General features: G+C 36.9%; 1 protein-coding gene across 4 annotated transcripts in view; it reads left to right on the top strand.

Moving 5' to 3' along the window:
• Nucleotides 1-15,181, top strand: part of TUT7 (terminal uridylyl transferase 7) — an 87,259-nt gene extending 72,078 nt beyond the window's left edge. For 2 of the 4 annotated variants that reach the window (XM_069087950.1, XM_069087953.1), the window contains 2 exons: nucleotides 552-615; nucleotides 14,183-15,181. In XM_069087950.1, coding sequence (XP_068944051.1) covers nucleotides 552-615; nucleotides 14,183-14,250 — 132 coding nt within the window. In that variant the 3' untranslated portion in view covers nucleotides 14,251-15,181. Of the gene's footprint in view, nucleotides 1-551; nucleotides 616-1,133; nucleotides 1,200-7,604; nucleotides 7,656-14,182 lie in introns of all 4 variants that reach the window. The other 2 variants (XM_069087952.1, XM_069087951.1) reach the window with 2 other exon arrangements.
• Nucleotides 15,182-18,116: the final 2,935 nt, after the last annotated feature.

Below are 18,116 nucleotides of genomic sequence, written 5' to 3'. Positions count from 1 at the left end.
AAATAACTGAATTTTCCAACACAAAAATAATTTGTGGGAAGGGTAACATCGCTTTACATATTTTTACAAATTTCTTTAACAGCAGGCTTAAGAGAAAACCACTGGATTCTCACGTACATTCCGCATTTAGTCGAAATGCTATATAACACAACATGTTGCTATATGTTGTTGTGCTTGAAGTAACATCTTAGTAGAATTTTGAAAATACCTTTGACCTTGCAGACCCCTTAAAAGGGCCTCAAGGATGCTTTAGAGTTTACAGAATGCATTTTAAGAATCACTGCTTTGATGTGTTCTTTTATTTCATACATCTGTGTTTTGCCTTCCAAGTATAAATTATAGCTTATATTTCTTTATTTTCTCTGGCATTGTACAATGGCAGGTGGAAAGGGGGTGGAGATTTTATAGTTAATACTTGTGTGAGTGAAAAATTACAGAACTTGTGACACTTAAATCATTTATTTCAGCCACTTTTTCTATGTAGTTTAAATGTTGGTTCTTTCAATGAGCTTTCATTGTGCATATGATCAATATACCTTGCCTTGTTTTAGGCAATTCATTTACATGAAGAAAAAAAGAAACAAAAAGTGAAAATATTTTTGAGTCCCCAATCAGGTATGTGGATTTTTACAATAATTCATTTCATTTTAACACATACTGATATATACCATAATATTTTTTTCTTGAGTGAACCTTCTGCTCCTCCATTTTTTCCTATTCTACTTTCTCCACTTTTTTCTCCTGCTTCTGAAAGAATAGATGTCTTTGCCATCACAAACATTATATGTACTTGCCAAGACAAATATTTTAACCTAAAGGAACAAGTAGTTTCTTGCTTTTTAGATTTCTCTTATAAAGAAAAGGAAATAGTTAATACTCGGTTCCTTATTTTTTTGTACTAAACTTCTGGGAATGAGTTTCAAGGATGTTAGGCCCTCCAGGCAGTGGGGTGGGGGGGAGCCAGCCAGGAGCTGGAACTGCTGCCATGGGAGCTCTTTGACTGCAATCAAAGGTATTTAAACCTTTGTTCAAATATTAATATTGAATTTAAATGCTAAGCCTGAGTGTTGAAAAAAAATGGAGGAATTCTCGCAGGATCGATTCCAATTAATTCTGTTCTCTCTTTTTTTTAGTAAGAGTGGATGAGACTCTCAAAGATTAAGAAAAATTACAAAGACTAGCAGCAGGCCAGAAATCAGGTGCTTATATCTTCTCCTTCCCCACTACCTTCATAAGATGAAAGGGAAGAGGAAAATTTTGCAAGCAAATAGAGTATATGGTCTCTGCCTTTATAATACCTAATTTAAAATCTGCAGCCTAACTTTTTTGACCTTCTTAAATTTAAATGCATACTTTTAAAGAAATTCTTAAAATTTGTGAACTTTCTTGAAGCAGTAAGACCAAATTTGGTATTTATATTACAAGTGAATAATGGATGCTGGAAAAGGTACTGAGCTTTGTATGTCAGTTTATCTGAAAATATCTGGGCATTTTAGTGGACTGCATGCCCCAAATGAATCAGTAGCATGAAATATTTGCCAAAAAACCCAATGCATCCTTAAGCTACATTACTCAGGGTTACATGGTGTCCAAGAATCAAGAAATAATGATGCTGCCATACCCTGCTCTAGCTAGACTGCACTGGGCCACTTTATAACATTGTGTTCAGTTCTGCGCACCATGTTTTAGGAAATTGATAAGTGACCAAAAGAAAGCAAACAAGATGGGGGAGGGTCTCAGGTTTTTCACCATGAAGATCAGTTGAAGGAACTGGGAATGTTAAGACTGAAGAAGAGAATACTTAGGGTTCACATAATAAACATTTCCCATGTAATGGGCTGGCATTGGAAAAGGCAATGGATTTTTTTTTTTTTACTTGACCCTAAGAAGGCAGAACTAGGAACAGTGGGTAGAAGTTTAAAAAGAGGAGGGGCGGCCAAGTGGCTCAGCGAGTAAGAGCGCCAGCTCCAGTATCGGGATGACCTGGATCAAATCTGGGCTCAGATACTCAGCACCACACCCAGAAATAACTGGCCGTGTAACCTTGAGCAAGTTACTTAACCCTGATTGCTTTAAAGAAAAAGAAGTTTAAAAAGAGGTAAATTTAAGCTTAAAGTAAAAAATATCTTCATTAGAGCTATGCAGAAGTGGAACGAGCTTTCTTGGGAGGTGCTAGGCTTCAGTTTATTAGAGGTCTTCAGGCTAGATCACCTTTTGATGGAGACGTGTAGTAGAGCAATGATTCCTGTTCTGGTTTGGGTTTAATCAGATAGACTCTGAGGTCCTTTCCTGCTCTGATATTCTGTTAAGTTAAATCCCATTTTGACCCTTGTGTGGGTGCCTGATCAATATGGAAATGCAAAAGTTACTTCATAAATTATTTTACATATGCACCAGTGTAGAAGAAGCCTTCAAGCAAAGGTGCCTAATTAAAATTCTTATTGTCAAAGTTTTTAAAATGTTTGTCATGGGCCAAACTAATTATTAGCAAATATTGTACATGAAGCAACTTTTTTTCAGTCATATACCAAGAGAAAAACTGTCCTAATTATGTAACATTTAGATTGTAACAATTGTTATTTGGGTACTAAAGTCACTGAGACAAAGGCATCCATTGTTAACTAGGTCTAGCTGCCAAATAGAAACAAATTGGGTTGGATAAAAAGTAGAAGCATGATAATTTGTACAAGAAATCCAGAGTGCTTTAAGAGGGAAAGCTTAAAATCAATATATAAAACCTTTTTGAGACTGGTAGAGATAATATAAGAAGCTTTACTGATAAATATTACATCACCCTCATATTTCATTATTATTTTATACTTCATTGTTTTGTGCCTTCATCGGTTTGTAGGCCTAAAAGTAGTTATTTGCTGTCTTTTATATTTTGGAATTCCCTGTGTTTTTAGGTTTGATCACAAAATTGAAAGGGAGAAGAATTTTAATTATGTATTTAACAATCGAATACTAGTGTAAATGTCAGAAAATTTTAAATTTGTTAAACATTTAATAATACAAATATTATTGTAAAATTTAAACAATTTGCATTTTAATTAGAACAATATGATGTAATTATAATAACTGACATTTCTATAACTCAGAGTTTGCAGGATGCTTTCTTCATAACTCTGTATAGTAGGCAGTGCAGGTCTTATTACCCACATTTTACTAAAGAAGAAATTGAATCTCTTAAGAGCTCCCATAAGTCACCCTATTTTCATGGGGTGGTGAAGTATCCGCTTCAGGATCCAGGACCCATTCTCCATTCACTCTTTCTAGTACACCCACATTCTTTCTATGAAAGTGCTTGTTGTCTGCTGCTTTCCAAGTCCAGCTTTGTATCACTTCCTAGTCACTAACTTGGGGTTTTTGAAAATATGGTTGTAGTCTCTGTATATGGCATTCTTGTTCTTTTAATTTTTTTATTGTATTATTTCATGGATGTCTTTATTATCCTTTTACATTTATCATTTTTATGGTACAATAATATTCACGTAAACCATTCTGCAGTCATTGTCAGTAGTTTTCCACTTCATAGTGAAATGAAGAAGTTTGGATGTTTTTGTACAGTTCATGAAGTTTTTTCCTTTAAGTGTATATTGCCAGGTTCTTATCCAAAGCACTTACACCAGTCTATCAACAGCAATGTAAGAAAAAAAAGCACCTGTATTTCTGTCACTCCATCACTACTCTAATTTTGCCATTTTTCCTAGTTTGGTATATCTTAAAAGTTGTTTTAATTTTTTTATTTTTCTGGTTGTAAAAGAAGTTAAACAAGTTTTTATGTAGTTATTAACAATTTCTCATTGAGCTTTTGAGATTCTTTTTTCCATCTGGCAAATTTGGCTTTTTAAGGCACTCTTCTCCTCATTGCCTTTTTGAGCCTCCTTTGCCATTTGAGTCAGTCTGTTTTTTGTTTTTTTTTTTAAGCAATCGGGGTGAAGTAACTTGCTCAAGGTTACACGGCCAGTTATTTCTGGGTGTGGTGCTGAGTGTCTGAGCCCGGGATTCGATCTCCAGGTCGTCCCAACACTGGAGCCGGTACTCTTACTCGCTGAGCCACCTGGCCGCCCCTAAGCAATTGGGGTTAAGTAACTTGCTCAAGGTTACACGGCTAGGTGTTTCTGGGTGGGTGCTAAGTGTCTGAGCCCGGGATTCGATCTCCAGGTCAGACTGACACTGGAGCCGGTGCTCTTACTCACTGTGCCACCTGGCCGCCCCGAGTCAGTCTGTTTTTTAAGGTATTATTTTCCTCAGTCAGGCTGTTGACTCTCATTTCATAATTTTCTTGCATTGTTCTCATTTCTCTTCCCAATTTTTCCTCCACTTTTATCTGCTTTTTAAGGTCCTCTGTGGCCTGTAACCAGCTTGTATTTTCCTTTGAAGCTTTTGGTGCAGGAGTTCTGACTTCACTGTTTTCCTCCTGTTCCATGCTTTGCTCTTTTTGTCCCCAAAATAGGAGTGTAATGTTGGAATCTTCTGTCTGCTTTGTTTCCTTTGCCTGGTCATGTTGCCCCTCAGTCACTTGACCCTTGGGCTCTTTGCCACAGTAGGACTCTGCCACCAGACAGGGGAGCTTTCGTCCCAAACGCTGAGGTTTTCTCAGCTGCCGGAGGTATTAGATGGGTGCCCTCTCTGAGGTCTCCACATGCTCTAGCAAGCTGGACACACACCCCAGGACCTCTACCCTAGACTGCAATCCAGATCCAAGCAGGTTAAAGCAAGAGCTATTACCCCTCAGACTGGTGCTTGGTCCCCCTACACTCTGCAGGCCAGGAGCTGAAGCTGCCATGTGGCACTGGCTGGCTGTGCCAGCATCTCAGTGGCTTTTCACCCCAGGGGGAAAAGCCACTCACTCCCACTTACTGGTCCCAAAGTCCAGACTGCACTGGCCTCTCACTTTGTCCTTCGCATCTGTGTGTTGATAAATCTGGAAACGGCCACAGCTGCTGCTGATCTTGGAGTCCCTCTGGCCAGTGGCTGGTCAGGCCCACCCTGGAGCTAAAAAGCCTTGGAGTGGGGCTGGGCTTGGCTCCCAGAGCGCTGCGCTGGCCGATTCCTGCCGGGGTGTCCTCTGTGGGAGGTTAGCTTCTCTGTGTCATTTTGTGGGTTCTGCAGCTCCAAAGTTTGTTTAGAGTCCCCTTTTTACATGGATTGGGGAGGGTGGAAGCCGGAGCCGCGGGAAGGTCGTGTTTCTACTCCGCCATCTTGGCTCTGCCCCCCCCCCCCCCAGTTATTAACAGTTTCACAGTGTCTCATCATTGGATAGATGTCCTTTAGTCCAAGCCATACCAGAACAGTTCCTTCCACAGCAAACATACCTGATGGTCACAGCCGTTCCACACACTCTCATTCACACCCTCCAGCACAACACAAAAAACTTCATTCATATGTATCCACAGCCAACCTCTAAGACATGCAAGTAATGAGTCTGCAGCTTCGAAGTCTTCTTATAACTTCATGTATAACCATAACAGAAATACATAAATCCACATTCCTGCACACCCATAATCACAACCTACTCTTGTAAAAATTAACAGAAACAGTACCAGTTGTGCTTCACCCTCCTCCAGTGCATCTTCATGTGCTGATTCACAGTTCCACCACCAGTGCATCAGTGTTCCTGTCTTCCTACACCCCCTCCAGCATTGACTGTTACTATCTTGTGATCATGTTGCCAGTGTGCAGGGTGTGAGGCAAAACCTCAAGTTGTTTGGATTTTCATTTCTTATATTAATGATTTGAATCATTGTTTCATGTGAGTACTAATAGTTTACAGTTCTTTTGGGAAGTTTGTTCATGTCCCTTGACCACTTAATCTACTGGAGAATGGCATTTGATCACGTACACATATGTGCACTAATTTTATATATATATACGTGTTTGTATATAGAGTCTAACAAACCTCTTATCATAGAAATTTGATAAGAGGGTTTTTTCCCCCATTAAGCCACTTCCCTTTTCCCAGGTGCATTAATTTTGTTTGTGTGCAGAAGCTTTTCACTTCCATGTGATCAAAGTTATCTATTTTATCTTTTCTGATTGCCTCTGTTCCTTGTTTAGTTAAGAATACATCTCCTACTAATAGTTGTAAAAGGTATATAAAGTAGTTCTCTTGTAATTTCTTCTGTAATGTGATTTTTTAGTATTAAGGTCATATCGCCATGTGCTGTGTAATGTGTTGTGTAATATTTTAGAGTGTTCTTTAACCCTAATCTCTAGCAGACTGCAGTCCAGTTTTCCTAGCAGCTTTTATCAAATAGAGAGTTGTTTCCTAAATAATTTATATTTTCCAGTTTATCAAATACTAGGTTCCATTATTTCTGCCTTTTTTATTGTGTTCCATTGTTATACCTCTTTTCTTTTTTAACCAATACTGCATAGTTTTGAAGACTAGTACTTTATAACATAGCTGGAGGTCTAGACTTTTTATTTTCCCTTTATACCTGCCTCTTTTCATCATTCCTTTTGATATCTTTAATTTTTCCAAATTATTATTATTTTTTTAATCATTTGGGGTTAAGTAACTTGCTCAAGGTTACACGGCCAGTTATTTCTGGGTGTGGTGCTGAGTATCTGAGCCCAGATTTGATCCCCAGGTCATCCCGACACTGGAGCCAGTGCTCTTACTCACTGAGCCACCTGGCCGCCCCTCAAATTGTTTTTATTACTGGTTTATTGAGTTCTGTAAAGTATTTTGCTTTGATCCCAATTGTATATGATGCTTGTTTTTGGTTTGAGATAGATACTTTTTATCATGTTAAAATAAGGTGTCATTACACCTATACTTTGTAGGATTTTTAGCATAAATGTGTGTTGTACATTTTCAAAGGATTTTCATGTATCTGTTGAGGTAATCATTTGGCTTTGGATATTTTTTCTTTTTAGTATAATTAATTTTATTGCTGACAGAATCTTACTTAAAATTTTTAAATTGATGTTCATTAATTATTTTGGTCTATAGTTCTCCTGTGCTTTATTCCTCCCTGGTTTACAATTAGGATTCTATTTTATCTTGTAAAAGGTATTGGGTAGGGTTTTTTTCTTGATTTTTGAGAATATTTGGGTAGTATTGGTACTAATCTTCTTTAAAAGTTTGGTAGAATTCTTCTGTGAATCCATTAGGACCAAGTGTATTTTCCTTTGATAGTTCCTTTACAGGTAGTTCAATTTCTTTTTCTGTAATTTAAGACTCTATTTTGTCTTTTCAGGTATTTTATAATTTAGAAAGTATTTCTTTGTTTTCTTTTGTGTTCTCAGTTTTGGTAGCATATTGCTGTACATAGTAGATTCTGATTCTTTTTTATTCTAGTTCTGTTGTGATTTCTCTTTGCTCATTTATTATTCTGTTGTTTCTATTTTTATGCCCTCTTTTTAATCAGACTAGCTAAAGTAGTATTAGTTTAATTAGCCTTTACAAAGAACCAGCTTTCAGTTTTATTTATCATTTCTTTAGGTTTTTTGGTTCCCATTTTATCAATTTCTCCTCTACTTTTAATATCTTCCTTTGAGCTTATTTTAGGTTTATTTGTTGGCTTTCTCTTTTTCGAGTGCAGATTTAGGTCATTAATCCTTTCCTTTTCTATTCTGTTAATATATTTTTGTAGGGATATGATTTTTCTCCCAAGGACTGCTTTAGCTGCATTCCAGAAATTTTGGTATGTTGTTTCTTTGTTAACATTTTCTTTCACATAGCTGTTAATTGTTTTGATGATTTGTTCTTTGACTAACTCAATTAAAATTTCATTGTTAAGTCTCTGTTCGTATCTGGATCTCTTGTTTGTACCCTCCAAACTGATGACAATTTTTATTGAGCTATGGTTTGTAAAAGATATTTAATATTTCTGCCTTTTTTACATTTATTTGAAATATCTCTGTGCCATAATGCATGATCAGTTTTTTGTAAAAATTGAATAATGTGATGCTGAGAAATATATATATATATATACATATACACATATCACTTAATCTGTCCTATGTAGAAGACACACCATAAGTCTTTTAGCTCTAGTTTCACCAGTGTTGTTTTTTTTTAGTTCTTTATTTTCCCTTTTGCTTGTCATTCTGTTAGATTTGTCCAGAACTGAGAGAGGGATATTAAAATGTCTTGCCCACTGTCTGTGGCTTCTTGTAATTCAATTTTTCCTTTATAAATTTAAATTCTAAGTTATCTTAAGCATATAAATTTAATGCTGATACTGGTTTGTTGCCTTTTTTTCCTTTCAGTATAATATAGTTTCAGGGCAGCTAGGTGGCACAGCGAATAGAGCACCTGCCCTGAAGTCAGGAGGACCTGAGTTCAAATCCAGCCTTAGACACTTAACACTTTACTAACCATAGGACCTTGGGCAAGTCACTTAACCCCAATTGCCCTCCAAAAAAAACAACAGTATACTATAGTTTCCTTGTTTATCTCTTTTTATATTTTGAATATTTGTTTTTGCTTTGTCTATAGCATGACTGCCACTCTGGCTTTTTTGGATGCATGTGATGCAAAGTATTTTTCTGGTATCTCTTTTCCATTCTTTGTATGTCTTCGTTTTTTAGTTGTTTCTTTTAAGCAACAGATTGTGAGGTATCTTTTTTTAATCCATTCTGTCAGTCTTTTTCATTATATTGGACCGTTTTCATCTTATCACATTTAAAATTCTGAGACTTAAGCTTATATTTTCCTCCATTTGTCTCTAATGGGGGGAGGAGGGTTTCCCCTTCAAATTAGGCTTGTTTCCCCCTTTTGTAAAGATAGTATTTTATTACTGAAGTCACTTTAGCTTAATCTCCTTTAAGGCAACTCAGTGACCAATCTTCTGCTCAACCTCAAACACACATGCACGCACACACACACACAGGCACACACACACACACACGCACGCACACACACAGGCACATGCACACACACACGCACACACACAAATATACGCACATACCTTTTGGCCATCTGTTACCCCTTTCTGGTTTGGGAGTTTTCCTTACTAGCTTCTTTTTCTTCCACATATCTTGTTACCAAATTCTCTCTGCTTTCTCCATCTTAATTACGGAGTTAAGTAAAATCCTCCCCCTCCCCCTTCTCCTTTGCTTTAGCATATTTTGATGTTTAGTTTTTAAATTTCATTTTCTGCATCTTTTCCTTAAAATGTTTTTTTCTGTTTTTCTCTTCACTGTTTATCTTGCTTTTCTGTCTGTTCTGGACTTTTATTCTTTAATTCATGAGCCTCATACTTATTTCATCCTTTAATCCCTATTCTAAATGGAATTAACGTTTCTGATGTACCTATTTTGGGTTCCTTCTTCCAAACAGTTTCTTTGTTATTGCTTTGTAGAGCTTGCTTCCCATACACTCTTTCTGCTGTGTTTCATTTTTAGCTTAATTCTGACAGATGAGAGAGAATTTAGAACTCCCCACCATGGTAGAAATTTTCCTATGTCCATGATTGTGCAGTTCACTACCACTCTTTGACCTCCCTGTGATCATTGTGTTTTTCCCGTTTACTGTGAAATATCTTCTCCAGGTTCATGCCCTCTCACTCTCGTGGGTGTCAGTTGCCCCCAGGATAAGGTAGGCACCTGAGCACCAAATCCCTGCAGTTATACCCATTGTAAAGTCTCCATCTCCATTTATAGAATATCTTTCTTCCCCCATAGGAATGTTCTTTAGTGGGATTTCTCCTACCATGAAAACAGTACTGCCCTCTTGTTCCTGTTTCAGTCTTTCTCTTCATCTCTTCACCTATTCTTCTGCTGGTTTTCTTCTTCCTGAGATGTTATAGAATACATTTTTTCACTTCATTGTTAACTTTTGACTTGATTGGATACACATTTCCTCTTTCCTTTTCCCCCTCTTCCCCTTCATATACTCTTACATTCTTCCGTTTAGTCCCACAAAAGTCTTTGATTGACCTGTGGGTCCAGTGTTGTGAATTTTAGTCCAGGATGTTTCAGGTCTGTTTCTCCACCATCTCATCTTCTATACGATTTCTGCTTTCACCCTTTTCTCCTCGTGTATTTTAGAAAGAATCTTAATCATTACCTCTCGGTTATTCTTTTGTTCTTCTCATCCTTCATTGTATTTGTTTTCCTTTCTTGTATTTCTGTTGTCTAGGGTGTTTGGAAAGCAAATAGCTTGGTCATGTCTGGTTTTCTTTATAAGAATGTTCACCTCTTAAATTAATGATTAGTCTCAGATTTGTAGGGCATGCCACCTTGGGTTACTTCCTCAACACCTTTGCCTTTTAGACCCCAATGTAGCATTCCATTCCCTCCTGTGCTTTCTAGTGGGTTCAGACTACTCTTATGTTAATAAAATTTCATTTCCTTTATATTTAAAGGTCTTTTTCATGGTTTCTTGCAAAATTGTTTTTTTTGTCAGTGGAATTGTCAAATTTAACCCTTTGTCTTGGAATTGGCAGCATAGTTGTTATTTTTCCGTGGACAGTCTGTGGATTTTTTTCAGTTGATATTTGGCTGTCTACATTTAGGAATTCTGTATAGATTTGTTTTATTATTTCTTGTATTGTTGTGTTCAGGTTTTTTGGACTTGTAGTGTTTTTTTCTGGGAGACCTATAATCTTTAAAGTGTTTCTGTGTGTCCTATCTTTGAGATCAATATGCTTTGCTTGCATAGAGCTCATATATTCTTTTAATTTTTAATTTTTCTTCAGTTCCAAATTTACTCCTTTCCTCTGCTTCCTCCCCCACTTAGTAAGAAGGCAAGAAATACAATACATATGAAGTCAGATCATATAGTCTTTTAATGTTACTTTTTTTGCTTCTCTTATTCCTGACTGCCCTTCACTTCTGTGCATTTGCATTCCCAATCAGCTGTCTCCCTTGTGTTTCTTTGGTGACACTTTTGCCACTGTGGTTTCCAGTTTTTCTGTAGTGCTGCTTCTTTTTTTTCTTTTTAACCTCTTGGAAACATCCTGCTGTGATTCCATGCTCTCCTGGGAATCCACAGAGGCCTCTCCTGCATTATTAGGTGTTGATTTATTGTCCTTTGTCTTGCAATATTTTTTCACAGACGTTTACATTTACTTAACTGATCAGGGGTCATATTACCTTCTGTCATATCTTTCTTGTTGGTTTGTTTGCTTATGCTCATATTTAATATGGAAAAAGCATTGCATCTTGCAAGATATTGCAAGAGATATCCTCAAATCAATGAATGATGTGCTTATAAAAATTTAATCAAGAATTACAATTAGCTAGAAAATAATTCCAGGAAATAAAAGAACCCTGCGGAATTCCAAATCTATCTGGAGGGACTAAAGGTAGAATGTAATGGTGCTAAAAATAATGGGAATGAGGGGGGAGAGAGATGACCAACATGAAGAATATAATAGGATCCAGAAAACCTCAGGAGGATGAAGAACATACTTAACTGAGTTTCTGCCTCCTCGGATCTTGAATAATTTCTGCTTTTTTTTCTTCAGAGTTCCTTATTGCTCACTCTCTAACTCCGTCCCTTGGAGCTGGACCTCAAAGCTATCTCAGCCTGCTCCCACTTGGGGTAATTCCATTTTACTGACCCCATCGTCTGCCCCAAGTGACTTCTGGGGGAACAGAACAAGACCCACCTAAATACTTTTTCTTAAGTTTAGTGACATACCATACATGCCACACACACACACTGGTGGCCTGTCCTAATTCCCTTCCTTTTTCAGTTCTGAATACTCTTGTGGCACAGAGAAAAATGCCTTTTCATTTTCGGGGGGCCTGAGAAGGACAGAGGTTGAGTTCTGTTGGCAGTCCACTGGGGGGAGGGGGAGGGAAAGAAAGACAGAGAGAGAGAGATTAAATATTAAATATTAGCTTTCTCTGCTGTTAGAAATCTGGCTAATTTAACTCCTCAGTCGTGCTACATCATGCTTCCAAGACAGGCCTCACCATGTACTTCCTGTAGCCTGATCTAGTGCAGTGCTGTCAACTTTATTTAGAAATAGGGGCTCACTAGACAAAAGAATCCCTGCAGGATGCATATGGATTAAGTTTTGAAGTGTAGTGTTATCCATGTTTTATTGTATCTTTATTTTGAATATTTCCCACTGACATTTTAATCGGGTTCAGCCCACATTTAGGATTGTTGGGCCACATGTGTTTGACACCTCTGATGTAGTAGATAAATGCTGGACTTACAGGCAGGACAAACTGCGCTTAGACCCACCTCATGCACTTTCTAGCTCTGTTGATCCTGAGCAAGTCACCCAACTTCTGTTTCCTTATCCATAAAATGAGGTGTTTGCATTCATAGCTCTAAGGTCCCTTTCAACACAATCTATGATTCTATGCTTTTCATCTTTTCTGATGTTTTCCAGATCCTATTATAGTCTTCATATTGGTTATCTATTTCTACCTCTCTCCCTAATCCCATTATTTTTAGCACCATTCTGTTCTACCTTTAGTTTCTCCAGAGATATTTAGATTTCTGCAAAGTCCTTTTATTTCTTGCTAATGGTAATTCTTGATTAAATTTTTATAAGCACATCATTCATTGATTTGAGGATATCTCTTGGAATATCTTGCAGGATGAGTTTTTTCCCATCTTTTTTGTATCTTCTACCCTCTGGTTTGGTTTGTTGTTCCATGTTTATCTGTTTTATATTTTTATAGTTTGTTGTTCTTTTGAGCAGGGTATGAGGGAACTGACTCCCTGACAACTTTTCATTCTGCCGTCTTCTAAAAGTCTAATTCATTAAATTAAGATGATCAGATTAATTTTTAAATGTTTAGCAAATCACTTGTAATCTTAGTGTGTGTGTTTTATTAAAGTAGCAATACAGTATTCTGGGCTTTTTATTCATAATCACATTGGAGCCATGAATTCTGTTGGGCCTCGGAAGCTTTTACAAGGACCAAGGAAACAGGAAAGAATTAATTCATCCACATGAGGAATAGAACTTGAATAAAGCACCCTTTTCCATCTCTTTGCTGTCTAGAAAGCTATTGCATTTAGTCCCCATGAAAGCACCAGCAGTATGATACAGGAGGCCAAAGAGTTATTAATGCAGTCCTAGGCTGCATTAAGAGAGGCATGATGTTGACAGGAATGTGATATTTCCAACTCTGCTTTACCATGGTCAGATGATACCTAAACTGGGTGCTGCATTTTAGGGTATTCATAAGAAGAACAGGTCAAGGAAATACTAGTCCAGTCCAAAAAAAGAGAGAGAAAAATCAAGTAATAATAGAGAGGGCAACCTTACTGGACCCCTGTAAATGTAGAAAGACATACAGAGAAATTGTGAAACAAAAGATGAAATAGCACAGCAGTGGTGAACAAAAAGACATAGGTTCAGTAAGAGTTTTTAGAATTCTAAACAGAGACCTATGCTGATGAGCCCAGTACCCTTGGAGAAGATGGCTTTTACCTAACTACTCCATCTAATGACTCTCCCCACTTTCAGGCTGCTTAATAGTAAATTAAAAGGACACCTCTTTGTTTGATGAACATAAAGATATTCCCACTCTTATTTTGAGCAGCATAAACTACCTGTAACAATCTATCATCAGTCAGAAAGCATATATTAAACGTTTCCTATGTACAAGCACTGTCCAACCCTTCTGCCTACCAGAGGAAATTAAGTACTATTATGCCTAAGTGTAGATTAATATTAGATTAATTCTTAATTGTTCATATCATTACTGAGGTTCTTCATGCTTTATGCTTCCCTTTTCTGTGGGATATATAAGGATACAAATAAGGATAACAGTAGGAGTCCTCATCATAGGTTCAGAGGAAACACCACCATCTTTCCTTTTGTTCTCACCCACTTCCTAGTGAGTTGTCATCGGAGCTCTGTTCTTTTAGCCTTTTTCTGAAAAGTACTGGTACAGGATATTGATTTCAAGCAAGATCAACATTTGCCTTTTCTTTTCTCTCTCCCCAGATACCAGTCTATACAAATCTGTACTTAACCATTAAAGCTCACTTATGTCCCTCCACACCAGCATAATAACTAATTGTGAACTTAATCAAATTGTGCTAGTGTGGCAACCTAACTTCATTTTGAAGGAATTTCATTACAGCCAACCTTTCATATTTGAAACATTTATCATTCTAGTCATGTGAAGATTTGAAATGAAGGCCGAACTCCCTGATGTAAATGATTGAAAGTAGAAAGTAATTTTGCTAATTGCCAAGTGAATAATTCGAGGTTTCTTTGCCTTTTTGTGTTTTTCTCCATTCTAGGCAGCCTTTCCAATAAATACATGACTCAGGGAAAAGCCTCACAGAAGAGGACCCAGCAAGACTCATGAGGGAACAGAGCACCATTTATGGGATTTACATACACTCTGAAAGTGAGGCTCTTTTAGCTGAAGCAGCCTGAGCGTACAGGACGTGGCAGCACCTGTCAGGCCTCAACTTAACCTTTAAGGGAAATGGAAGCTGGTTGTTCTTGTTTTTTTATGTAATGAAATTGCTATTTTTTTTATTTTAATCTTGTCCAGCTGCCGCAGGCACCTGCTCTCACTAAATTTGAGCAATTTAATTGAAATCCATTTTATTTGCCTTTGATAACTAGGTTAAAAAATGTATAGTTAAGGCCTAGGATGTAATAAATATGCCTCCCATGATTTTTAATCCTTTCGAAACATACTAAAAAAAATGGAAATTAGCCCTCCTACCTCCCCTGCAAATGTACTTTTTGTTTTTAAAAGGGAAATGGTATTTATTGTTGTTTACTGAATCCTTATGTGAAAGTGTTTCAACTGTGGACTGCCTCCACCATATCAGCAAAAATAATTTAAACACATCTGTAGAAAATTTGATAACATGGACATTAGTAAACTTTTATGTAAAATTTCTGTGGACAAGGAGTGCCTCTGAGTTTTGTTTTTTGTTTTGTTTTTCCCTTCTCTTTAAATATGAGTTGACATACTTGCTGCACTTATGTAAAAATGGAGATGTGAAACAAGTTGTCCTATTTGATGCTGCTAAGAATATACTTCTATTATCTGTAAAACATGTCAGAGAAATATGCTCTTTCACTATGGATTTCTAGTGCTCTAGAAATTGAAGAGGCCACATCTGCCAATCAAGATCTCAGTACCATCTTGGGCTGTTTAAAGACCTTCGGAGATATCTTTAACTTCAAAAGTCACTGAAAAATAATATGTCTAGTAAATGGTCTGAACTATGCTTCCATTATTTATGATTTTGAAATAAAAGGCAAATTTTCAATCTTTAGTTTTCTAACATTTTTTCTACTGTTTCTAAATTTCTTGACAGCGCATGGCAAAATAAATTTAAAAGTGAACCATAATTTTTTTTGTTCCTTTTTAAAAGAAAACTATATATAACCCCTATACAACTTTCTAGCTATTCTTAAGCTTTATTGTTCATTGGCCCAGTGTGGCCAGTTGTTTCTCCAATATATTAGGAAAAGATACATGATACTAAATACAGAAGGACCAGGAAATTCTGAGGAAATGTTGAAGATCATGAACTTTAGTTCCATGTTTAAAGTAAGGTTAGTTAGGGCTAGATGACCTCTCGGGTTCCTTCTGGCTCAGTTCACTTTAAGTTTTGTCTTTTATATTTCTGAATATAAAAGAATGTCCTTTTTCAGATCCTAATTTTTAAGTCTCTGACTTAACAGAAACCTTAATTGCAGCACGAATGTTCATTTTTTCCCCAGAATTATTGTATACTCAGTTTTGGTGGGTAATTGCATCATGACGCACTGGTGACGAGTATCAGGTACAGGTTCTGTGATACAATGTGTACAAAATGAACTCTTGGACCACAGCCACAAAGAAAAATGGTCTTTCCATTTCTGTAATGGTGGCAGTGAAGTGTTGCTAAGAATCAAGGTTCTTAGATTTTCTCAACATTGACAAGTTCAGGTTTTATTCTGAGTTTCAGAATTCATTTCTGATTGTGAAAATTTATTCCAGTTACCATGTCAGTATACTAATAGAAGGGTACTATCATTCTCACTAGAAAGCAAGAAGTTGTAAAAAGGAAGGATGGCTCCTAAGTACTCTTTGAAGGGGCAAATAAAGGAGTTGACAGAGTTGTTTTGTTTTTTTCACACATCACTTAAAAAAGATAAATAGAAAAATCCCATTCAAAATAATTACAGTATGTATCTACTTGCCAAGACAGTAATTATACAAATAAAATTGCAAAACAATGCTAAACAGCACTTAATAAAAATGAGTAATTGGAGAGAATAATTGCACATGGTTGGGTCTCATTCATAACAGTTAATTTAAAAAGTCACTGCTATACCAATCACACAGCCAACAAGTAACTTCATAGAACTACACAAAATAGTTTATCTGGAATAACAAAAAGTGTAGCATCTCAAAGGAAATAATGGAAAGAAGGGGCTAAAAATGTCAGATCTTTAACTATGGTACAAAGCAGTAATCATCAAAACTCCTGGTGGTTAATAAGTAGAAAAGTTGATTAAGTGAACAGATTAGGTAATAATACTCAGAATCAGTCAAACATAATAGCGTAGTGTTCAGCAAACCCAGGGACACTAAGCTGAACTCCCTACAGGGAAGCTTACGGAGAAGAAATGTGGCAGAAATAGGGTTTAGATCAACATCTCACAACATGTAAACACAAGCCAGGAATACTTGCAGTGTTTAGGGGAGGAGTACAGGGAAGCAGGTGTGACGAAATAACCTCCAAAATCCCTTCAACTTGAACTTTGGAGCCAGGGAGACTGAAAAAGCTAATGCCATTCAGTTCAACTGCTTATGTTAAGGATCTTTCAAGTACATATTTAAGTTCGTGATGTATGTCAGGTCCTGTGCTAGGCCCTACTAGTTTTCAAAGAGCTTATATTCTACAGAAGGAAAGTAACATATAGACATTAAAGATAAATACAAACTATATCCATGTTAATGTCACATACAGAATGTTGCTGTTACATACAGAAAAAAATAGCAATTTCAGGCGGGAAGGGGGAATGGAACATTTAAACAAGGCAATCAGAAAAGGCTTCTCATAGGGAGAGCAAGTAAAGGAGGCAGAGGAAGGCGCATTGCAGACATGGATGGGGATGGTGTGCAGAAAGGCATAAGGTCAAAAATGGAATGCCTTAGGAGACATTACTTTCCTTCATATCACTTTCTCTCACTGATCCTGACAAACTATCCCTCTGCCTAGGAGGCACTCCTTTCTCCACCTCCATTTCCTAGAATCTACAGTTTCTTTCAAAGGTCAGCATCACCTACAAGAAGCCTTTCCAGTCCGCCAACCTCCTAGGGCCTTTTCCCTCAAATGTAACAACAACATTGTAAAGACAAACAATTTGAAAGACTTAAGAACTCTTGCTCAATGCAGTGACCAACCAGGACTGACCACATCCTGATAAGTGTTGGACTCAAAATCGATGGAAATGGCCAGTGCAGGGATTTGTTTTGTTTGACTACGTATATTTGTTACAATGGTTTTGTGGGGAGTTTTCCCATTGGGGATGAGGGAGGGGGTAAGAGGAAATAAAATACTTGTTAACTGAAAAAGTGAAAGAAAAAGTAGGTTATATTTGTGTATTTACTTTATATCTGCTTATATATATATATATATATATATTTCTAGATAGGTAGATAGATTGATAGATAAATATGGCAGTGTGATCTACTAAACAGAATCTGGCCTAGGGGCCAGAAAGGCTTGGGTTTAAGTCCTGCCCTCTGATGCATACTAACTATAACATAGCCCCTTTCCCTATCCTTTACTCATATGTGTACATGTCTCCCCAATGGGATGTGAGCTCCTTCAGGAGGATGGTTTCATTTTTGTCTTTTTATACATAGCACCTTACACAGTGCCTAATTCCTAATACATAGTAGGTACTTAATAAATGATTGATTGGAATATAGGGTGAATGGGCACGGAAGACCAGAATCAGATAGTGAAGGGCTTAGTTAAACTTCTTTGTGAAATGATTCTAACTGGTATTGATGTCCTTTCTTCCATCCACTATCCATGTTAATTATAATTTGTTTGAACAGGTCAGGATTGAGTTGTTTCAATCAAATGCCAGAGCTTTCCCATTTTTATTCATCTTTTTTCCAGCTTTATACTAATTTGGATCTGTGAAAATCCATTAAGTTGAATGACTCCCATTACAGTAACAAATTTATCTACTAAAGTATAATCA

Source organism: Petaurus breviceps, unplaced genomic scaffold (assembly GCF_028583685.1).
Source record: "Petaurus breviceps papuanus isolate PSGF00001 unplaced genomic scaffold, PetGlider_PUasm1.0 183, whole genome shotgun sequence".
Classification (NCBI taxonomy): domain Eukaryota; kingdom Metazoa; phylum Chordata; class Mammalia; order Diprotodontia; family Petauridae; genus Petaurus; species Petaurus breviceps.
The sequence above is the reverse complement of the archived record's forward strand: the minus strand, read 5'-3'. Positions and strand labels throughout refer to the sequence as shown.